The sequence below is a fragment of the Pelodiscus sinensis genome, chromosome 19, assembly GCF_049634645.1.
Source record: "Pelodiscus sinensis isolate JC-2024 chromosome 19, ASM4963464v1, whole genome shotgun sequence".
NCBI lineage: Eukaryota > Metazoa > Chordata > Testudines > Trionychidae > Pelodiscus > Pelodiscus sinensis.
In genome coordinates, this window is record NC_134729.1 from 25,490,955 (window position 1) to 25,508,917 (window position 17,963).

At 49.4% G+C, this 17,963-nt stretch overlaps 1 protein-coding gene across 2 annotated transcripts in view; it reads left to right on the forward strand.

The window, feature by feature from the left end:
• Positions 1-17,405, forward strand: part of TIMM44 (translocase of inner mitochondrial membrane 44) — a 40,314-nt gene extending 22,909 nt beyond the window's left edge. For both annotated transcript variants that reach the window (XM_075903139.1, XM_075903140.1), the window contains exons 12-13: positions 8,574-8,684; positions 16,251-17,405. In XM_075903139.1, coding sequence (XP_075759254.1) covers positions 8,574-8,684; positions 16,251-16,370 — 231 coding nt within the window. In that variant the 3' untranslated portion in view covers positions 16,371-17,405. The remainder of the gene's footprint in view (positions 1-8,573; positions 8,685-16,250) is intronic.
• The last annotated feature ends 558 nt before the right edge of the window (positions 17,406-17,963 follow it).

Sequence of the window (17,963 nt, forward strand, 5' to 3'; positions counted from 1 at the left end):
ATAATATGGGTGCAAACTGGTTGGATAGCCATTCCCAGAGAGTAAATATCAATGGTTCACAGTCATGCTGGAAGGGCATAACAAGTTGGTTTCTGCAGAGGTCAGTTTGGGGACCAGTCCCATTTATTATCTTCATCGATTATTTAAATAATGGCATAGAGAGTACGTTTATAAAGTTTGCAGATGATCTCAAGCAGAGAGGGATAGCTGGTGGCTATTCCAGTATTTAGATTTACCAAACCAGCACAGAAGAGCCTCTATAACACCTTCCTAGTTATTCAGAAGCCAGCGACACAGTCCCCTTAAGCAACCTAGCATGAGGCTACCACCCCGACACCTAAGTCAAATGTGAAGAGGGTCACTGAAGATCTTACTCCATCACATAAGATCAGGCACATTACCTCTCAGGTTAACGACAGTCTCACATCTTACCCCAAATACATGCTTGCCAGCAATTAGAAAATTTACCCAGCATTGCTCAGGTCCTTTACTCAAGGGGCTGGGGAGGAGAGGTTCAGTATGCAGGATGCCCTGGGGAGAAAGCACAACCCCAGCCCTCTCTCACCACAACAGCATCACATTTTCCCCGTGGCGCATTCAAGCAGAGAGATCATGAAGGATCAGGTCCAAGATCTCTTAAGCTGTCAAGAGAATTGGATTTGTATAAAGTTAAGTGAACAGTAGGTGATCCTGGAGACTTATTTCCCAAGCATTGTGGGTGCTTGGCTATGTGGATTAGCATAAGACGATTACTTTACTGTCATTAACAGGTGATTAGCTTTATACTTCAAAGAGCATTCGTTCCAGTGTCACGACTCTATTTACAGTTTATTTAAATGTTCATCTCTCCTTTTGAACTCTGACAGAATATACCAGGGATCATTTGATTATACCGGTATATCTAAAAATCCACAGAATACATTGACTACCAAAATGCCTCAAAGGACTGTATTTAGGTCATTTTATTTTACAGGATGCTTAACCCTTTACAGACCATTGGCCATACTGCCGTATCTAACCCGTTGGTTACTGGGAGGCAAGTCCAGGGAAGTTTTCTCTCAAAGACTTCCCAGTATGACGTGGGTCTCATTCTCAACAGAGGCAAGCCAGCATCACTCCCCTCTCAACGCATCAGATTTGTTGGGGCCTTAATTCCTGTGAGTTTGAGAGCCCATGTACTGACAAAAGCGACGAGGAGTCCTGTGGCACCTTATAGACTAACTGAAGTGTAGGAGCATAAGCTTTCGTGGGCAAAGACCCACTTCGTCAGTTGCATGTAGTGGAAATTTCCAGAGGCAGGAATAAATATGCAGGCCAGGATCAGGCTGGAGATGACGAGGTGGATCCAATCAAAGAGGATGAGGCCCACTTCTAGCAGCTGATCTGGAGGTGTGAATTCCAAGAGAGCAGAAGCTGCTTTTGTAGTACAAATAAGTGATGGTCATATCAATACCACCCTATACCGAAAACCTACCGACCGCTATACTTACCTGCATGCCTCCAGTTTCCATCCCGGACACACCACACAATCCATTGTTTACAGCCAAGCACTGAGGTACAACCGCATATGCTCCAACCCCTCAGACAGAGACCTACACCTACAAGATCTTCAACAAGCCTTCTGTAAACTGCGATACCCACACGAGGAAGTGAGGAGACAGATCAACAGAGCCAGACGTGTACCCAGAAGCCTCCTGCTACGGGACAAGCCCAAGAAAGAAACCAACAGAACACCACTGGCCATCACCTACAGTCCCCAGCTAAAACCTCTCCAACGCATCATTAGTGATCTACAACCCATCCTGGACAATGATCCCTCGCTTTCACAGGCCTTGGGAGGTAGGCCGGTCCTTGCCCACAGACAACCCGCCAACCTGAAGCATATTCTCACCAGCAACTACACAACGCACCATAATAACTCGAACTCAGGAACCAATCCTTGCAACAAACCTCGGTGCCAACTCTGTCCACATATATACACCAGCAACACCATCACAGGACCTAACCAGATCAGCCATACTGTCACTGGTACATTCTCCTGCACATCTACCAACGTAATATATGCCATCATGTGCCAACAATGCCCCACTGCTATATACATCGGCCAAACTGGACAGTCCCTACGTAAAAGAATCAATGGACACAAATCTGATATTAGGAATGGCAACATACAAAAACCTGTAGGGGAACACTTCAGTCTTCCTGGACACACAATTGCAGATCTAAAAGTAGCCATCCTGCAGCAAAAAAACTTCAGGACCAGACTTCAAAGAGAAACTGCTGAGCTACAGTTCATCTTTAAGTTTGACACAATCAACTCTGGATTAAACAAAGACTGTGAATGGCTCGCTAACTACAAAAGCAGCTTCTGCTCTCTTGGAATTCACACCTCCAGATCAGCTGCTAGAAGTGGGCCTCATCCTCCTTGATTGGATCCACCTCGTCATCTCCAGCCTGATCCTGGCCTGAATATTTATACCTGCCTCTGGAAATTTCCACTACATGCATCTGACGAAGTGGGTCTTTGCCCACGAAAGCTTATGCTCCTACACTTCAGTTAGTCTATAAGGTGCCACAGGACTCCTCGTCGCTTTTGCAGATTCAGACTAACACGGCTACCCCTCTGATACATGTGCTGACAGGCATTTTCCATCAGCTGAGCCCCCGCCTGCAGCTTGAGTAGGACTAAGGCTGTTGGGTCACATGGCTGCTTGCACACCAGTGGCCCAATTTGCCAGGTTCTTCTCCGAGTGATTACTCATGTCAGTTCCAAGCAGGTGTGCGCACACCACGGGCACCGTCATCGGAAGGTTTTCCCCTGCCATACCCATCAGTAGGCGGTGGAGCTCCCTGGAGCAGCAGCGCCATGGTGCTATATATATTCCCCTGTTGACCCTCCCCCAGCTCAGTTCTTCCCTACTGCCAGTGACGGTCCTTGGAGCTTTCCTTCTCTTGCCTCGGGCAAGTGCTCTCCCCAGCTCTTAGCTTACTGTCTTTAAATAGTCGGTTAGTAGTTCAGTATTAGTGTTGTTTAGTGGGGAACGGTCCTGTCCTCCCTCCCCTGGGAATCGTGGTGTGCCTCAGTGCTTCGTGGCAGAAGTCTGTGCCTGCAGGTGACCCCCCACAACACTTGTTGCAAGTGCATGGGGGAAGCACATCAAACAGACAAGTGTAAAATCTGTGAAGGTTTCTGCACTTGGACAAAAAGAGACTTTGCAGCTCCTTCTGATGGAGTCACCCTGTGTCCTCAGCCAGGCCTGGCTCTGTAACCGGAGCACTGAGCCGCCAACGGACTCTGTTTCGAAGGCTCCCCAGCACCAACACTCTCCAGCGCCAGGGCAGCAGGAGCAACCTCTTGGCACCGTTTGCATTGCCCGGTACCGCATAAAAGAGAGAAGCAGCCGGAGAAGAGAAGTTCACCTACGACCAAGGCTGAGGGAGTGCCCTGTGTGGGGCCTAGAGAGCAGCTGTCACAGTCAACTCCTGCACTGCGGGAAGAGCCATTGAGTCCAGTGCCTGTGGACTGCCCAGCGTGGGAGAGCCGGAGCGGGAACTTGGACATGCCATCCACCCCAAATGCTTTCCTAGTGTCCAGGGGCCATACTGAGGGGCACCTGGCATTGGCCACTGTCAGATGACAGGATACTGGGCTAGATGGACCTTTGGTCTGACCCATTGTGGCCATTCTTATGCAGGCTGGATCCATTCCGTGGGCCATTTTTTTCCCACCCTGAGCTACAGCCATGAGGTACAAGTGCTGCCTCCCTATGGGTGCTGGTAGGCAAAATTTCCAACTCGTGTGCTTGGGAGTGCCCACTCATGTGGCATATTGGCCTGCATCACAGCTCAAAGGCCCACTGTGACAATTCTTACCTATGCATAGGGCATTATGAGATCAATGCTGGAACTGCAGTTGGTTCTAGCGTGTGTGCTGTAAAAGTGTATTAAAAATTGGAAGGGGTGCAGGAAAAAACAGAACTGATTTGAGGTCCAGGAGAACTTGCCTTCCCGGGAAAGTCAGATCTCTGCTCCTTTAGCATACTGCAAAGGAGATGGAGACGTGGCTTATACAGTGTGTAAGTACCTAAACAGGGAGGAAATACCAGCTACTGAATGGCCATTTAACATAATGGGGAAAGGTGAAACATGAACCACTGGCTGGAAGCTGAAACCACACACTTTGGCATTAGAAACTGGCTACAAATGCTTAACACTGAGGATGGTGTAAAATGGTGGCTACTCCATCTCCTGATGCCTTTGTGAAGTTACCTCAGTACCGAAGCAGCTGGGTGAAGTTCTTCTGTTGTTCTAACTGCTGCTTCTCAGAGGGGTGGATTATATACACTGATGGGAAAGCCCCTCTGTTCATGTAGGAACCATCCACACTACAAGTTCTCTAGTCATGACTGGGTGGGCTGCTCTAATACTTGTAGGGTAGGCAGCCTGAGAGTTATGAGACAACTTCAGCTATGGAGAGCTAGTAGCAGGTAACTGAATGTGCAGCATCTTTGACAGTACAAAGCCTTAAGAAGACTAACATTTTAAAAGTCATTTTGAAAGATTGTCTATACTGGGGGCTAGGGCAGTCTAGCTATGTTGCTTGGGGTGTAAAGTTTTTCACAGCCCTGAGCAGCAGATCTCAGTGTAGATTAGGACTGCAGCTCTTTTCAGTCCTGTGTGAGATGTGAAGTGAGAGATACCACAGATGTAGCCTGAGAATCTTCAAGCAAATCGGTTTCCCTGGCAACAGAGGACCTGGCAAAAGGAACTTGGTACTTTCCCCCAGTTTCCAGATCACTAAGCTGTTGCGCAGTGTGAGACAGCCAGAAACCTCTGGAGGAGGACTATGGTGGGAGTGGCCATGGGGCTACAAGGCTTGAGGCTCATGGGAATTGAGATGTGCGGGATTCCAGGACTGGAATAGCAGGAGGAGATTGAAGTTCATTGGCCGAGCTGCATGTAGGAAACTATCAACCCTCATAATACTGCAGTTACGCAAACTGCCAGTGTGCCATGTTCCTTTTCAGAACACGAAGCTGTGGAGCTCATGTTGCCCTTTGCTAGTGCTCGTCATGCCGTTGGTTGCAGTCCTAGAGAGTGCCGTAGTATTGCATGGCAGATTGGGTTGCACACCAGTTGTGCTTTGAAAGAATGTTTGGGTTCCTCTAACTTGATTTCAGATGAGTGTGGCAGTTCTTCTAAAAGTTCTGTTCCAGCCCTCTCCTCAGGCATGCGTTGCCATAGCAATCGGAAGGCCTCCTGGGATACTGGACTGTGCCTGTCCTTTACACAAGCTCCTCTGAAATAATAGGAAACCTTTCTTGCCCTTTTTGTAATGTGAGGACTTAAATGAATGCCAAGCGAGCAGGAATCTGCCCATTACAGCTGCAATTATCTTGATTATCTCTAGCAGTGAATAACAAGGCATTCTAATCAAATTAACTGTATTGGAGTAATAAGCGTTACCACTTTATTCTAAACATTTAATGTAATTTAGCAACATCCAGTATTAAGTCTGTGTCCACAAGACATGACCTTATGGGGTATGGATTAATAACTCCAAGATGTCCATTTGAAATTTCTTCCCCCTTTTGGTTGCTACATAACACAGTGTCAGGGTAGCAGGACTGGAGTTCCAGCTGACGAGGGTCTTTGTTCATCTTTTTTCAGCCATTTGCAACTTCCTTGAAAGTTTAGCCTGGGTTTGTCTTTGCTTGTTCTTAGCCCAAAGGTGAATGGGCACAATTCTCCTGTGACCTTTGAGCTACAAGATATTGTCAGATATTGTTCTGTTGCTTTGTTGCTGTTTGTGAAAACAGACCATTCCTGAACTTGCACAGTTCCTAAATCCACATTAGGCACCTAAACAAGGTCTTAATTTGAGAGATACTGAGCACCAAAATACTCCCACTGCAGTCACAGGAAGCTTTGGAAAATTAAAAAGTTTTTCTAGGTATCTCAATTTATTTAGACATCTCTGAAAGGGTTAAGGAGTCCTGTGGCACCTTATAGACTCACAGATGTTTTGGAGCATAAGCTTTTGTGGGCAGAGACCCACTTCGTCAGATGCATGTAGGGTTGATCTTCAGTTCCACTCTTCTTGTGTAGGTGGGAGTTGCCTATTTAAATACATGATTACTTCACTATGCACATATAAAACACTATCTAGAGAATCACTGCACACAACAGGTCAGTTGTGCAAGTGACATGCTGCACAGTTTGATCTTGTCATTCTACATGCTCTTTCCCAACTGTAGCAAGATGCTATGCCAGATGTTTACTTATCGTGGGGGTGGCCAAGTTTCCTGCGGTCCCATAAAGTTTGTTTGCAGCCACCAGTCCTTGCTCTCAGTGTCCGGTGCTGTAATTTAGCTCTAATTTATGCCTAAATGTCTTCTAAGCACATTTGAACATTTGACCTTGTATCAGAGCATGGTGATTGCACCTCAACTTTGTATTCTTACTAGAGCAACATTAACATTGCATTATCTTTTGCGTTTAATTTCCTAGGTTTGTGGAGTGGTAAAACATGTGCAATAAAGAGGACATGAAAAGAGAGGGGGAGCATTGGCATTCATCGCCTCTGTTCCCCTTACAGCAAGTTGTCCCGTGGCACTTGAAAGACTAACCCTAATACACTTGTATTAGAGCAGGGGTGGAGAACATCCAGCCTGCAGGCAGATCCAGCCTGCCAAACAATTTATTCCAGTCCTCAGGGCGGGGGCGGGGGGGGGGGGAATCCAGCAGCTGTGAAATGTTGCAGGGGGTGCTTGGGGCTGCTTTAAAACCTTTCCCAGCCTCCCCTGTAGCGTGGGCCAGACACTTCCAGTTCCTCTTTTGCATGTGGGAGAGGCGCACAGGAGACCTGGCCGGAGAGGGAAAGCTCCAGTGCTGGAGCTCCTGTTTCTGTGCTTACTGCCGTCCCCCCCCACCAGGCAGCTGCAAAGGGCTGGAGCTGTTAAGGAGGCATTCAGGGACCGGGGAGGGAAGGGGGAAACCCATCCCTGGAGTGTGAAGGAAGGGAACCCCCGAGTCCCTTCACTGCTTCTCACTTTTGCCTGGCCCCTGATTGAGATCTCGGTGAGTTAGCAGCCCCCGACCCTGTATTAGAGTATCAGCTTTTGTGAGCGACAACAAACTGCTTTACCCAGTACGTTGGGATTTTTCTCATTAGGGGCTGTTCATTGGCTACGTGTGTTGCATAAAAGGCTCCGCCCGAGCTATTACTTGATTTTACACATGGATTTTCTGGAAATACATTAAACTGTAAGGTCCTGCCAACACATGATTTAGAGACGGACAAAAACCTGCTGACTGCATTATTAGGGCGGGAGTAGTTGTCTTCTAAATCACTTAATTACTGATGATTTGTAAATGATTCTCTGAAGCTGCATTGCCTTTTAAACTCTGCAACTCCTTGTCATCTTTGTTAAACCTCGCAACTTTGTAACTCTCAGCAACTTTGCTTTAAATTCAGAAACTGACTGTAAACTTGGTGATTGTTGAGCTTTGCAACCTTGTCATCTTTGTAACTTCCATCCACTCTGCTTGTAACTTTCTCTAAACTGCATTCTCCCCTGAGATAGGGGTGTGTGTGTGTGTGTGTAGACTATTGAGTGTTTGGGATTAGAAACTGCAAGGCTGAGCACGTGGAGCTAGGTGATGAATTATCAGACCAATCAAGGAGACCTTGCTGCTCTGCTGGATCAAGGGAAGTCTGGGCATGCTCCCTGGTGATGAATGTGGATGAGTCACAGGAGTTGTATAGAGGCAGTAAAAGGAGAGAGCATGTGGCAGAAACCCTTTTTCTGAGAAGTTCCTCTTCCTGCAGCCAGAAGCTCTTTGTTTCTTGACCAGCTTCCCAGCCATGATCAGCAGACAGACCCTCCAGAACCAACATGCCTTGGCTCCTTCTGCAACCCATATGCCTGTGTAAGTGTGTGAGTGCCTGAGGGCAGGAATGAATGTGTGTGAATGAATGAAGGGGTATGTGTGAGAGAGAGGGTGAGAGTGAGAAATGGCTGGTTCCCCTTTAGTTTAAACCTTTAGTGGTAGTTCTGTCCCCTTTAGTTTCACCATATAGTGGAGTGTTAATTCCTCAATCAAATAAATCAATACTAGTGTAATCGTGGGTGGTCTCCAGTGGGAGTTTTTGAGGTAACAAAATGAGAAGTGTCAAAGATGCATCTGGATTTGAGTCATTTCCCTGTAAAAGGTGCACTGCAGTTTTTAAGAGCAGGACTTTATCATCCCCTAATAGTTCAGAAATGGCTGAATAGATCTTGTTCACATATTCTAAAATAGTCAGCCCTCAGGCAAACAAGAATGATGATTTTTTTCCCCAAGGATGTAGTATAAGTGTTTAAAAGCGATGGTTATAATGACGAAATGTTTTGCACCATTAACTTGAACAATTGTACTGGCGCTACTGGTATAATTCATTATAGTAGACAGTTGGCTTTGAAAGGGATTACAGGCTAGTGATTTACTGTACAAAGTCATAGTGGTCGCATTAAATTCTCCTGATGCAGAAAGTTATCTCCGCTTTCTAATTTTTTTTTCTTTTGTTGCAGCTTGCTATGGGGAAGATGATGGAGCAGGGACCTGTATTAATTATCACTTTCCAGGCTCAACTTGTTATGGTGATTAAAAATCAGAAGGGAGAAGTAGTAGAAGGAGATACGGTGAGTGATGCCATGTAGTGGGAGAAAAACAAATTCTTTGCACTCAGTGCTAGTGAGGTGTTATGTGCATTTAATTTCAATCCAATGATCTGCCATGGCACCAGACTCATCTGCCATGGCACCAGACTCATCTGCCATGGCACCAGACTCATTTACATTTCACTAATCCATACTTCCATAATTCACCCACACAAGCGCATGCCATCTCTGCTTCTGAGTAGGGTTGTGAAGGATTAGTCGACTATCCAGTAAGCAAATGCTTATCCGATAGTCTACACTTTAGTCAACTAGTCGCTCCCTCCCTCCACCCTTCTCCCCCTGTGCCTTGCTGCCACTATCAGAAAGAGGCAGTGGGGGGGTGGGAAGAAAGGGGTGCTTCAAAGTAGCAGTACTGCGTGGAGCCTGAGGTCTGCCACTTTGAAACGCCTCCTGCAGCCCAGGGTCAGTGACCCGGGGCTCCGTGCAGCGCTGCTGCTTTGAAACGCCGTGAGGGGCGTGGGGCCGGTGGGGGACTGCTAGAGTCCCCCCTGGCCCCGTGGTCCCCTCAGCGATTTCGCCTTTGAAGTGTAACAGCAGCCCTGGGGCTGTTGCTGTGTTTCAAAGGGGGAGGTGCCCTTATTGACTAATCGAATAGTTGATGCAAATCACATCGACTATTCAGTTAGCCAATTAATCTAAATTTAACATCCCTACTTCTGAGCAAAGGTGAACTAGTGCTTTGAGTTACTGAGCCCTCATTACATCAGTTTGTTTGCTAGAACATCATTAATTAAAACTAAACTTGTCAAATAAGTGAGCGAGTACATTTTGTGACTCAGAACCGGGCTTTTTTTAGGATGATCACTCAGCAATAGGTGGAAGTTCAGTCCTTCACAGTCGGTCTTTCAGCGGGAAGTAACAAGATCCTGCACTCAAATCAAACATGCAAATTTTGCCCTGTAAGCAAGTCTAGACTTTGTGCGGTCTGACTGCGGATGGGGGTGCAGGGCCCAGTGACTCCCCCACACTCCGAGACATCCTGTCCCAGGCGAGAGCATGGAACCAGAGAGTGAAAGGCAGAGCATTTGGATGTGTGTAGCACTTGCTCCCTTCCTGTGCCTGGCCTGGCCCAGCCACTTCTACCCTTGTCAGATGCAGGGAGGGGCAGGTACGTTGCCTGGCTTGTTGGAAATGCCAGAGGAACCTGGCAGCAGAGGGGAGTGGCAGAAGGTGGGATTAGGGTTTAGCGAAGGGTGTGAATCACTCTGCGTGCAGCTCACTTGCACTGCTTTCAAAGCTGGTAACAGAGACACAGGGGATTTAGTGGCGATGGGGAAGACCCAGCTGCGGCTCAAGCCAACTTGGAAACAAGCAGGGCTGTTCCCATCTATCCAGGAAGAAGAGCTGCTGCTGGGATGATCATCTTGGTGTGGGGTTTGAACAAACAGCGTCACTATCACAGAAGCTGGCAAAATACGGGCTGGGCGCTGGATCTGGCCCGCAGGAGCCTCAGCCAGGCTCTCTGCCTGTCCCACTCCCACACGCTGTTCAGAGCAGCTCTCTGAATGCTGCGAGTGGGAGGAAGAGGCTTCACATGCTGCCTCTGCCCCAGCACTATCTCTCAGCTCCCACTGGCCGGTTTCCTGCACTCCTACCCCAGGTCACAACCCCCTCCCAGACCCTGCACCCTTCCACCAGATCAGAATCCTCCCCTGCACCAGATCCCACACCCCCTCCTGCATCTTGTCCCTTACCCCAACTGTCTTCTGCAACCAACCTCCATCCCAGATCCCACACCCCCCTTCCATATCATGGAAGCGTGTGGCCCTTGGCCACTTTCCAAATTCTTGGGAGTGCCCCCTCCACCAAAAATTATTGCTCCCCTTGCTCTACCATCACATTCATTCCGGCACTTTGTGGTTGAAAATGTAGGACCTTTCTGAGCAAGAAAATGTTTGCATATTCAGAACCTTTTGGAAGAACAGCAGCAATAGATGTACAAACAGCAACCTCTCCCCACCTCCATCCCAAGCTAGAGGGTCAGCCGTACTCCACATGCCTCAGTTACTAATCGCTTCCTAATGTGGCTGCTTTTACATAACTATCAGAACTTCATACGGTTTTCTGTTCTTCATGCACTTGCCTTGGGTGTGCTCCTGGGTTGGCCTGGGTCAGGTGTATCTGGCATTTCTGGACTGCATGGAAGTGTCTGATGATCTCCTGTGGAAAAGAGTAGTTATGAATAACAGCATGTTGGTGGGTCCTGTAGGGCCATCTGAAAGGAGCAGTGAAAGCCCATTCGTTAGGTTGGACAGCAGTTCCCAACTGCCAATACTGGGGACTAGCACTGGCGGAGTATGGGGGGGGTTGGATGCAGTGGGGCTCTGGAAATGGGAGGTTGGCACTGGGGGGGTCTGGTGGGGGAGGCTTTAAGGGGCAGGGGGCTGGCACTGAGGCATTTGGGATGGGGGCTCTGAGGGTGGGAGGCTGGCATGGAAGGGTTGTGTGCAGTTGACTCTGGGGTCAGTGGCTGACCCTGGGGGATAGTGGAGGAGTGCGGGGGGCTCTAGGTTTGCTCTGGGGACCAGAGCTTTTGATGGACTGGTAACATTGCGAATATGCAAATAAAATGTTACCAGTCAGCCAAAAGTTTGTGAATGGGTTTGTTGGTCCCCAGTATAAAAAAGGTTGGGAACCACCGAGGTGGGAGAATGGTGCCAGCTGACAGGTGCTGTGAGCACATAGGAGGAGGAGAAATGAAAAGTGAGAGGCAGGATGATGGTAGCCATTCTGACTGCTGCTCTATGTACCTGCTCTCCACTGCCTGTGCCAGCGGCTCTGTACTGTCACTAAGTAATAGCTGAAACAAAATACAGGACAATGTAGCACTTTAAAGACTAACAAGATGGTTTATTAGATGATGAGCTTTCGTGGGCCAGACCCACTTCCTCAGATCAAATAGTGGAAGAAAATAGTCACAACCATATATACCAAAGGATACAATTACAAAAAATGAACACATATGAAAAGGACAAATCACATTTCAGAACAGAAGGGGGATGCGGGGTGGGGGGGGGGGAAGGAAGGTGAATGCCTGTGAGTTAATGATATTAGAGGTGGGGAAGGGTAGATGTCTGAGAGTTAATAGTATTAGAGGTGACTAACACGGCTACATTTCTATCACTAAGTAATAGCTAGCACTCATCATTATGTCTGAGTGCTTTGCAAGGGTGTCAGTATCAATCATTATCCCCATTTTAAAGATGAAGAAACTGAGGCACAGAGGAGGAGGCAGATCAGGACACACTAGGGCCTTCATTTCCCACCGGCTGTCAGCTGGCTTATATTTGTTTGTAGTGTTTTGGATGCACACTTTCTTGCCTTTCTGTGTCCTTGATGAGAGGGCTTGGGCATGAGGAGCCCATAAGAACTGGACGCTTGGGCAGAAATTAGCAAAATGGAATTGAAGTGGGAGAAAGGACAAAAATTGCAAGAGGAGAGGGGAATAATCTCAAAGCAGATGAGTTTGGGGTCTGGATCCACCGTAATCATACCAAGGTTCTGGCTCAGACCAGCTAAGCAGTGTCTAGCGCAAGGCGTGACCCGGAGGAGAACCGCCTTGACTGACCCTGCTCTGTCCTAGAACCTGCCTGCGAATCACTTCCTGCAGGGGTTTCATTTGTCCATACAATCTGTAGAAAGCATCACTGCCATTCACCTAAGTGCTGGCTGCAGATAAGTTCTGCCAAGCTGGTCCTGGCCATGAATGATACAAGGGTTTAGGAGCTTGTGACATTTTCTGGACATGGCTGAGTGGCTGGCTTTCCAGCCGGCTCTCGCTGTGCCAGATGATGGTTAAGTAGTTTAATGATCAGGCAAGGCTGGGAGGAATCTGGAGCTGGCAGTTTCCAAGGGACTTCCATTAAAACTAACGTGCATTTAATAACGACTGGCTTTTCCCAGCCTTTCTCCTGAGCCTAGTCTGTAGGGTTACAGGCAAACAGATTAATTTTAATGATGGGCCCTACAGGACTGATTTGCAGCCTGTCATTGACTGCAGGAGGAGGAGAGGTCTACTTAGTGATTTCTCACATTAAATTAGCCCATTTGTGAAAGATGAGTATTGATGGGATAATTATTAAAGGGGATATCCAGGCCTGTGTGTTGTCTGCTTCCTTGAGGACAGCAATAAATCAGGGAGACACATTAAAATGCTATAAAGGAAATTAAACTTTAGCTATAATCCAGTGTTGGCTGCTTGCTGGCTGGTAGCCATGATTCAGTATTGTTGCTGCACTTCTGCCTGCCTGCCTTGGAGCAAGTCATCGTCTAGGTAAAAGGGAACCTCATTGTAAACTCTCTGACTAGAAGTCATGTGCTTGTCCCTGCTGCAGTATTGCCGCCTTTGCATTCGTTTTAGATCCCACTACAGTGTTGCAAACTTACCCTCCAAGGAATGCCTGGGAGGGCTAGGAGCATATGAAATGATTGTCAGATGTTCCAGGAGCAGCAGCATCAAAAAAGGAGCAGCTGAGTTTTGCACAGTTGATCTTGGGAAATAGGCATTTAACTGTCCAGAAAAGCACTTTTGAAAGGTCCAGGAATTCTCATTAAAATTAATCCTGAGTTTATAGAACAGGATGCTGTGCCTGTCGCTGCATCCCACAAGTTTTAATCTTAAATGCAGAAGTACAGCTTAAAAATCCACTTTGGGGTGTCCACAGCTGTTTGCAGTGCCAGTTTCTTTGAATATAAGCAGTAACATGTACTGTATATCCACGATTGGGATGTATCTCTGTTAATAAAAATGCATGATCAGTCACGCAGAACTCCCACAATGCAGGTGATGTGCTGTTTTCTTTATTCTGTGATGTCTCGTTCCCCAGCAAGAAAGCCATCTTCCCTGGTCAGTCCTGTACTTTGATGTCATAAAATCCCTGTCATCTGTGTCACTTCCAGTAGAACACCCTACTTTTCACGTCCCTAAATCTCTCCAGCTAGATCACAGATTTGGTGCCAATTTTCTCCTTTCATGATTTGCCTCTTTCATTACAGAATGTAATTAACTGGTGCTTGAAAGTCACAAATACCGAGAAAATGCAAATAATGTTTTCAGTGAAATTAACTCGGCCCCTTTACCTGTCTTATATGTTTATATGCTTAATGGCATGGACATCTTCAGTAGAACCCCCATGTTATGAGCCTCAGCATTACAACCACACCAGTTAACCACATGCCTCATTTGGAGCCAGAAGTATGCTATCAGGCAACAGCAGAGATGAAAAAAAGCAAATAAAGTACAGTACTGTGTTAAGTGTAAACTACTAACAAGGAAAGTAGCATTTTTCTTCTGCATAATAAAGTTTAAAAGCTGTTTTAAGTCAATGTTCAGTTGTAACTTTTGAAAGAACAACCAGAGCATTTTGTTCTCCAAGTGCTTTCTTATGTCCATTCCACAAGAAGTGCACATGCTTGCCACGTGTCCCGGTGCTGGAAGTTTTCCGCTGGCAGTACCCCCAGGAGACCACCTCTAACGGCTTTTGGAGCAGTACAAAGGGTGCTGCGCACTCCTCCGATCCTTAGTTCCTTCTTGCTTCCAGGGATGGTGTATCAGAACAGCTCTGCTCCAGCCTTGGCTGTTGGCTTTTCCCCATTGTCAGTCTTTGTAGTTAGTTTACCCATAGTATAGTTAAACTAGCTGGTCCCCTTAGGGACTTCATGCCTGATCCTTGGCATTTAAGCCTTGTGATGTGTGCAAATGATCTGTGCCGCTCAGTGACCCGCATAGGAGCTTTCTGCGTTGTTCAGTGAAACTCTCAGTGACAGTTGCAAAATTTGCAAGTTCTTTAAGCCTAGGACTAAGGAGAGATGGAAGGGCAGGGCAAGGGAGAAGTGAGTAAAAGAGAAAAAGCTAAAAATGACAGCAGAGCTGTGCAGACATGCTTCCCAAAGAGCACCAAGCAGCCCGAGGCCGTTGGTGATAGTACACTTAGGTGTTTGTATGCACACAAGGCCACATTCAGATACTCTCAGCTTCAGGTGGCTGTCAGACCAGGAAAAGGGGCGTGTTTTCTGATTGCCATGTAACTCAAATAACTGCCTGGCTCAAATTTTCAAGCATCACAACAAATTTTCCTTCTAATCTTTTCCTTCATGTGCAGAATAATTTTATGTGAACGGAGGCATGTATGAATGTGCACCACCAGCAGAAACAAAAAACCTAACTGTGGGTCCTCTGCTAATCAGCTGGGCGGCTTTTTAATCTCTCCTGAGTGGCCGTACAAGTGCTCAGCTTACAGGGAGCGCTGATCACAACTCTATGGCTATGTCTACACTGGCGCATTCTCATGCAAAAACTCTTTTGCAGAAGAGTTCTTCTGCAAAAACTCTTCCAGAAGAGAGCATCTACACTGGCATGTACAGATCATGCCAGCGTAGACACAGCCTAGGAGTCAAAAGTTAAACAGGGAAAATTCAGCCTGTGTGTTTTTCCTAGTTCAGTACTGGTTGTGTTGTTGCATGTGTGACAGATTCTTAACCTGGCAGCAGTGGCATCGTCTCTGGGGAGGGCTCATAGTTGGCAGGACTGCCATGTTCACTGTGAGGAGCAGGGCGGGGCAGGGAAGTGACTAGTTCACAGCGGTGCTGTGTGCTCTCTGAGGGCTGGGGAGGGGGAGCAACTAGAGCAAAGCGGTGCCGTGTTCTCGGAGGGAGGGCAGGGCACAGCAGTGCCCTGTGCTCTGGGGCCGCGGGGCACAGCAGTGCTGTGTGCTCTGGGGGGGTCGGGGCACAGCGGTGCCCTGTGCTCTGGGGGGGGAGGGAACAGCGGTACCGTGTGCTCCTGGAGGGGAGGGGCAGAGCAGTGCCATGTGCTCTGGGGGGACGGGGCACAGCGGTGCCCTGTGCTCTGGGGCCGCGGGGCACAGCAGTGCTGTGTGCTCTGGGGGGGTTGGGGCACAGCGGTGCCCTGTGCTCTGGGGCCGTGGGGCACAGCAGTGCTGTGTGCTCTGGGGGGGTCGGGGCACAGTGGTGCCCTGTGCTCTGGGGCCGCGGGGCACAGCAGTGCTGTGTGCTCTGGGGGGGACGGGGCACAGCGGTGCCCTGTGCTCTGGGGCCGCGGGGCACAGCAGTGCCATGTGCTCTGGGGGGGTTGGGGCACAGCGGTGCCCTGTGCTCTGGGGCCGCGGGGCACAGCAGTGCTGTGTGCTCTGGGGGGGACGGGGCACAGCGGTGCCCTGTGCTCTGGGGCCGCGGGGCACAGCAGTGCTGTGTGCTCTGGGGGGGGTTGGGGCACAGCGGTGCCCTGTGCTCTGGGGCCGCGGGGCACAGCAGTGCTGTGTGCTCTGGGGGGGTCGGGGCACAGCGGTGCCCTGTGCTCTGGGGGGGGAGGGAACAGCGGTACCGTGTGCTCCTGGAGGGGAGGGGCAGAGCAGTGCTGTGTGCTCTGTGGGGGGTGGGGCACAGCGGTACCGTGCGCTTGGGGGGGCGGGGCATAGCAGTGCCATGTGCTCTGGGAGGGCAGGGCACAGTGGTGCCGTGTGCTCTGCAATATGCAGTTTCAGTTCTAATGGGTGATTTCCATTCCAGGACAAAGTTCTGCGGATGCTGTACGTATGGGCGCTCTGCAGAGACCAGGATGAACTCAACCCCTATGCAGCCTGGAGGTTATTGGACATTTCTGCTTCAAGCACAGAGCAGATCCTCTAAGAATTCCATCCAAGAGCTCCTGTGCCTCTCACTTGCCCCCGTGCCATGGCTGAACCCGCCCCACCCTGCAGTGCGATGCGGGAGCTGTGAGGACACTCTGTGATGGCTCCTTCTCAGATGTGCTGCCACTGCCAGTCTTTGACGTGACCTGCCCGTGGCTGCCCTGGGCAGAGCCTGGCTGTATGCCGAGGCGCCTGCAGTAGGTGTAAGTGTGACCAATTTTAAGACACTAGCAGCTGCTGTTGGTTCCTTTTGAAATCTTGGTTGGAGGAGGCTGGCCTCTTACCTCCCTGTTCCCTCGTGCTTCCTGGCAGAGACCCAGGTGGGCAAGCAGAGGTGCCTGCATCTGTAGTAAGCCAAAGGCTGCCTCCCCTCTTCCCTGCAAGGCACGCAGGGCTCAGCTGCTCTCTTACTAGGTAGCCCCAATAAGCTCCTGCTGATGCAGTGTCATGCACTTTACCAAACCAAATGCAACCAGACTTGCACCTTCCACAGAGCCCTGCAAGGCTGGGCCATATCAGCCCCAGCCAGGAAGGTTTGCAGATCTGGCTGCAGCAGAGGCAAGCTTCCCGTGGTGGTACACACGGTGCCCCTGCTGCTTTGCAGGGGGAGTCTTGGTGTTTGAATCCCCCGAGAGCCGGGCATGTCACATGAGCTGTACTCAGCGGGGCAGAGGAGTTGGCTGTGGGGGCAGAGCTGTAGAATACTGAGCAGGGACAAGAGGGATGGGCAGAAGCAGTTGGCATTACCTCCTGTAGGCCCAGCAAAGAGCCAGCAAGGTGCAGAATCAGCATAGCCACCCCGGGTCATTTACTGCTAAAAGTGAGTGCAGAGGGTGTGATTCACCTGCCTGCTTTGTATGACTAAAGGGCTGCACACCTGGCCTCTCATCGGGGCGGCAGCTGCAGAGCTTGGAGGTGGGTTGCTGGCACCGAATCCAAACTGGTGCTTGATAAATGGAGGTTCAGCGGAGATGTTCTCATGTGACTCCATCCTTCTGTGGCCTCCTTCAATAAAGAGTGCTGAGTCTTGCAAGGCTGTGACTTGTGTGGGCCGAGGATCGCTTCCCAGGAGCAATCAAAGGGGCATTGTGCCCTGGGTTTTCTAGTTCTCCTCCCTCCCCAAGCAGCAGAGCCTTTTGCTGCTTCGTAATGAAAGCGGCTTGTTCTGCCTCTTCCTCTCGAGTGTCTCTTTGGTGAGCTAAATGGAGCCCAGTGTCTGGCCCAGGCGTCATTATCGTTCCAATAGCGGACAGGGCCCCTCGTCCTAGGCCTCCCAGCTGTGCCCTGCCGGGGTCTCCCGCACTCCACCCAGGGAATGTGCGCACTTGACTGGCTGGGGGGTGCACCCAGTCCAGCCAGTTCCACCCCAGGGCTCTGACCAGTGGAGTCCTTTTTGTTTTTTAAAATGGACTCTGCCTAGCAGAGGGACACAACCAGTCCCACGCTGCCCAGGCCAGTAATGGAATGGGGAGTCCCTCTGTCTCGCTGGCTCCAGCACTGAGGACAGGTGGACTTGGATGGTGTTGCTGTGGAATCACCCCCATCGGCAACGGGTTGTGCTCACTCGCATCTCAGCCCTTCCCTCTCCCGG